We start from the raw sequence: 5,893 nt of genomic DNA on the forward strand, positions 1-5,893 counted from the left end.
TGACAGATTAAAAAAAATGCATAAGCACCTTAGTAGTATAGGAAAATTTCAAGTAGGGCATAGAAGATCTGGAATATTTAAATCTATTTATTGGGGTGCCTGAGTGGCTCAGTGGGTTAAGCCTCTGCCTTCGGCTCAGGTCATGATCTCAGGGTCCTGGGATCAAGCCCCACATTGGGAATCTCTGCTCGGCAAGGAGCCTGGTTCCCCCTCTCTCTGCCTGCCTCGCTACCTACTTGTGATCTCTCTCTCTCAAATAAACAAACAAAATCTTTTAAAAAATAAATAAATAAATCTATTTATTAAGGTACACATCATTTAATAATATGAGTACTTAATTATATGTATATTATATCTATAAATGGCATTTATTATAACTATAGGTCTCAAAAGACTATAGATGAACAGGAAGTAAATAACTATTGGATATACTTCTGCCCTTAGATAAGCTTACTATACTTATCTTTATTTTCCTTTCTTCTTCAATTGTTCTACGAAGTAATCATTATAAGCCACTGTCAGAGCTGCCACCATGGCCACGAATTCATTAAAATCCACTTCATTGTCCTTATTGGCATCCAGGTCCTGCATTATCTTATCAACCAACTGGGGGTCCTTTTGGCACTAAAAGGAAAAAGAAAATTTCTAACTCCCAGGCTTTGAGGTTCACGACAACCAAAATTGCATTTACATTCAAGTTTTTATTTCCATTTTGGCATCTAAGGACAATTCCCAAGAGCCCATGTGCAGGTAGAATTGGTTTTATTTTTTATTTTTTATTTTTTTTTAAGATTTTATTTATTTATTTGACAGAGAGAGATCACAATCAGGCAGAGAGGCAGGCAGAGAGAGAGGAGGAAGCAGGCTCCCTGCTGAGCAGAGATCCCGATGTGGGGCTCGATCCCAGGACCCTGAGATCATGCATGACCCAAGCCGAAGGCAGCGGCTTAACCCACTGAGCCACCCAGGCGCCCCTAGAATTGGTTTTAAATCCAATTCTAAATGAGTCTGGCCTTCTGCTCCAGGGCCATGTAATTCTGGCTCAGATCTAAACACCAAGAAGAGCAAACAGCATCTCAGCAAAGTGAGCTGCTGCGCCTGAAAATGCATTTACACTACTTCAAAGGTCGGGGGGCCAGGACTCCAAACCAGAACAAAGCAGACTTTACAGCCAAAAGGGGATAGTAGGTGGCTCTACCATTTACCAACAATGAGGCTTGGAGCAAATCATTTAACATTTTTGAATTTCCTTATTTCTAAAATGGGAAGACTATCTCCCCACAAAGCTGGGGGAGACAGGTTGCTAGATTTAGTAAATAAAAATACAGACATTCAATTAAATGTGAATTTCAGAATGGGAAAAAAAAAAAACTTATGTCCCTAATATTGCATGGGACATAACAATATTTTATCTGCAGCCTTACTTGGCACAGCACCTGATACACAAAGAGGCATCTGGTGAAGAGTAGGTCTTAGAAGGATGACTGCATTATAGGGGTGGAAAGTAAAGCAGAAGCCCATAGAAGAGGTCAGGCTTCAGAATGGGTGGGACTTGAAGCCTTCACCTGTCCTTTGATGGGTGGTTGCTGAGAAGTATTTCTAAAAGTAGTTCATTCCCTCCAAGGATTCCCGTTGCCCTCTCAGTAGGCGCCAACCATTAAAAGGTTGGAAACTTTAATGAATCAAAATCAACTTGATCAAAACAACAATAAACTTCATGTGTTGTTGTTTTTTTTTTTTAAGATTTTATTTATTTATTTCTCAGAGTGAGCACAGGCAGACAGAGTGGCAGGCAGAGGCAGTGGGAGAAGCAGGCTCCCTGCTGAACAAGGAGCCCAATGCGGGACTTAATCCCAGGACGCTGGGATCATGACCTGCGCCAAAGGCAGAGACTTAACCAACTGAGCCACCCAGGCATCCCAACAACAATAAACTTCATTTGAATAAATCAGTGTGACACATTTGACCTGCTGAGACTTTTATTCTAAATGTTTTTATAAACTAGTAGCCAAACTGAAAAGGCACTGGGAAGAATTACTATGTTAAACATTTTTTACTTTAGGGGCACCTGACTGGCTCAGTTGGCAGAGCTTGATGATGGAGAGGACTTAAAATTTTTTTTCTTTTTTTTTTTTTTACTTTAAGGTTTTCCTATAGAGGGAAAAGAAGAAAAGAGTGTCGTAGTTACAAATACTGGAGTCTTTATTTTTTTTTTTTAAGATTTTATTTATTGATTTGAGAGAGACACAAGGAGGCAGAGAAGCAGGCAGAGAGAGAAGGGGAAGCAGGCTCCCTGCTGAACAGAGAGCCCCATGTGGGGCTCGATCTCAGGACCCTGAGATCAGGACCTGAGCCAAAGGCAAGAGACTTAACCCACTGAGCCACCCAGGCGCCCCCAAATACTGGAGTCTTAACACGGGGTTTGGACAAATAACACCATGCAAGGATAACACACTGTGCTAAAGGCAATTCGAGGTGTCTGCATAAACATCAGAGTAAAGGGTTTTCCTCAGAACCCAAACACTCCACTGGAAGATTTCCTGTGTAGACTTTAATGAACTCCTGGCTATTTTGAGATGTGAACCTCTTTGCTACCTGACCGGTCACTGGCCAGACACACCCTCTCTGACCCTCGGAATCAGCCTGTGCTGGTCTGACAAAGCTAAGAATTTTTCATTTACTGGAAAACCTGCCTCTGCAGCAAAAAGTACCCCAGGTTTCACTTCTGGCCCAATACATAATATTAATTTTACAGACAGATACGTGAAGCTCTAGCTCTAACTAGTGCCACTAGTTATTAATTCTAACCCCTGCACCGCAATGTTGCACAATTGAGAAAGCCTGAATGCCTTTTGCAACCCTTGGAAACCCTAGCCACAGGCAACATGGAGAAGGGTACATGCCTATCTAGAGATGACCCTCTGGTGACACGGGGTAGGGGTGTTGGCCCCTTCCACCCCACACACAGACGAAAACCTACCTTCAACTTGTGACTTTCCGACTTGCCAAATCCTCAGCTGCTAAGAGCCTGCTGTGGACAGGAAGCCTAACCAGTAACATAAACAGTAGATTAACACTCGCTTTGTGTCTTCTATGTATTATATACTATCTTCTTCCAATAAAGGAAGCTGGAGAAAAGGAAACGCTATGAAGAAAATCCTAAGAAAAAGTATATGTACAGGGGTACCTGTGTGGCTCAGTGGTTAAAGCCTCTGCCTTCGGCTCGGGTCATGATCTCAGGGTTCTGGGATCGAGCCCCGAGTCCAGCTCCTGCTCAGTGGAGAGACTGCTTCCCGCCCCCCACCCCCGCCACCTGCCTCTCTGCCTACTTGTAATCTTTGTCTGTCAAATAAATAAATAAAATCTTTAAAAAGAAAAAGAAAGAAAGAAAGAAAATACATATACAGCCCCGGACTAGAAGAGATCCACAATAGGAGGACCCACGCAGCACAGACCCGGGATGGTCAAGGATCAAGTGCACACAGAAAACACAGGCCTCCGGGGTTTGCTTGCCCCTAGCTTTGAACCTCAGTACCAACCACACCGTTGGTGGCAGGGTCATAGGAGGCGTTGCACGGAGGCTCTCCTTGGACACGTACCCCATCCATACTTGACCGCCCTGGGAGGTGGGAAGCTGCAACTCACCGAGAGGAACTGCGTGAGCTCTCGCTGCAGGAGCATTTTCAGTTCCCCCTTGCTGAGCTTGAATCTGTCCCCTGCCTTGCAAGAGTACCGGTGGAAGGTCGTAATCATGATGTTCATGGCCACCTCCAGCTGAGTGGGCATGGTAGACGGACCACTCCAGGCACGGGTCTGAACCCAGGGGAAAAACACTTGTTTCAAAACAAGCAGACAGGGAAGCATCAACACTTGCATTAAAAGAGAATACTGCCTCTGGGAGTCCCCCTCCTCACGCCACAGGTGGTGGTTGTTCAACCCTAATGCCCTTCAGTGGAAGCCTTCTGCCGGTCTCGGGCGGGCTGCATAGGAGAACTTTCACAGGGGAGTTTTCTCCTCCCAATCCCCACTCCCCCCACATCTAGCAGGCCCCGCGTGTTCGCAAGTTAGCGATCAGACACCAGTACAGGGTCATTTCAAAACATAACTTAAAATAATAATAATAAACAAAAATAAAATTAGATAAAAATCAATTAAAAATTAATAGAAGATGAAGAAAGTACCCAACCTCGTACCTGTTCAGCCAGGTCACTGCTCTGTTAACAGGTGTTTATAATTAAACTCTACTCATTTATACCCGGGGTTTCACCTACGCACACCTGTTCCCAAGAAGACCCAAATTACCAGCGACAAGAGATTCAACTGGAAGTGCCTGTGTGTCTGTTTTTAATCATCAGCAGGAACAGGTGTGCCCTGCTGCCCCCGGGGCCCTCAAGTTAGCTCTGGCACCCACTGTGGGCATTAAAGGAGATGGCAAGGAGAGGCAAGGAGGAAGTCTTCCGTTCTCTCACGGTGGGGAATATGAGCGGACATTGCAGCCAGATGCTAGGGTAGGCCATGGCTGGGAAGAACTCTGAAAACAGAGGAGAAAAGAAGAGACACTGGTTCAAACCTGGAGACTTCTTAGCCAGATCAATAGCAAGGTCAAGGGAGTAAACAGAGCAAACTAGTTAAAGTAATCCAGTGAACGGTTGTGTCGCTGTCAAAAAAGAAAAGAAAAAGAATGTGAAAGCTCTCCATGGCAAGTCAGAAAGGAACAAAGTGATCCCCTCTGTGTACCAAGAAAAAAATCCCACAATCACATATGCATACATACTTGCATTTGCCCTTGCAGTCACTAAAAGGACGCTTACGAAATAGAAGCGTGGCTCTAAGGAGCTAGAGGCATAGAGGATGGAACAGAGTGGCTGGGAGTAAGTTACTCATTTATACGTTTTCAACTTATTTTAACTTTTTCAGTTAAAGGAATGTATTACCTGGCCAAAAAGTGGAAATAGAAAAAAAGCCTAGAGCAGCTATATGCTGGCTACCACAAGGGGTAGGGTTCGAAGTGAGACAAAGTTAACAAAGAAAACAAAGTTAACAAAGAAAAAGAAAAAAAGGGCTCCTGGGTGGCTCAGGAGGTTAAGAATCTGCCTTTGGCTCAGGTCATGACCTGGGGGTCCTGGGATTGAGCCCCTCATCTGGCTCCCTGTTCAGTGGAGAGCCTGCTTCTCCCTCTCCCTCTGCTGCTCCCCCTGCTTGTGTGCTCTCACTTTCAGGCTCTCTCTCAAATAAATAAATAAAATCTTAAAAGAAAAAAAAAACTAAATCCAGAAATTGCCCACTGTGCTTTTATTTTATTTTTAGTTTTCACTTTTACTTTACTTTTTTTAGAGGTTTATCTATCTGAGAGAGAGAGAGAGAGGCGGCAGCAGGAAGGGGCAGGGGGAGAGGGAGAGAGTCCTCAGCAGACCTGGCGCTGAGCGCTGAGCGAAGAGCCAGAGATGGAGCTCGGACTCAGACCCAAAGATCACAACCTGAGCAGAACCCAAGAGTCAGGGACACTTAACCGACTGTGCCACCCATGCGCCCCTTGGCCACTGTGCTTTTAAATGCTGCCTGTTCTCTCGGGGCTGAAATTCAATTATATAAAAAGCAATATTTATATTTCCTTGCAATAAGCCTGTTGGGATGGAGTCTCAGCCCATTCCCCTCCCCCTTACCACTCCCACATTCCCCTTGAAACCTCCCTCGAGGTCCTGGGGGATGTTCTCACTAGATACCTAAAATCCAATTCTCAAAAATATTTTTAAATTAGTGTTTTATTATTAAAGGAATAACGCATGTGCTAAAATAATATTTTCAATACTCAAGAGTATAAAAGTAAAATTCTTGTTCCACCGTTCCCCATCCTAGTCCCTCTCCATTAACACTTTCCTGGGTGAGAGGCAGG

The 5,893-nt window shown here is 44.3% G+C and overlaps 1 protein-coding gene across 1 annotated transcript; it reads right to left on the bottom strand.

Annotated features, from left to right (window-relative positions):
• Positions 1-465: 465 nt before the first annotated feature.
• Positions 466-3,786, bottom strand: S100Z (S100 calcium binding protein Z). The gene is made up of 2 exons (XM_032843861.1): positions 3,646-3,786; positions 466-624 (listed from the first exon to the last, which is right to left on the bottom strand). The coding sequence occupies exons 1-2, from the start codon at positions 3,784-3,786 to the stop codon at positions 466-468; spliced, it is 300 nt and encodes a 99-aa protein (XP_032699752.1).
• Positions 3,787-5,893: the final 2,107 nt, after the last annotated feature.

Source organism: Lontra canadensis, unplaced genomic scaffold, assembly GCF_010015895.1.
Source record: "Lontra canadensis isolate GAN:19392208 unplaced genomic scaffold, GSC_riverotter_1.0 scaffold4, whole genome shotgun sequence".
NCBI lineage: Eukaryota > Metazoa > Chordata > Mammalia > Carnivora > Mustelidae > Lontra > Lontra canadensis.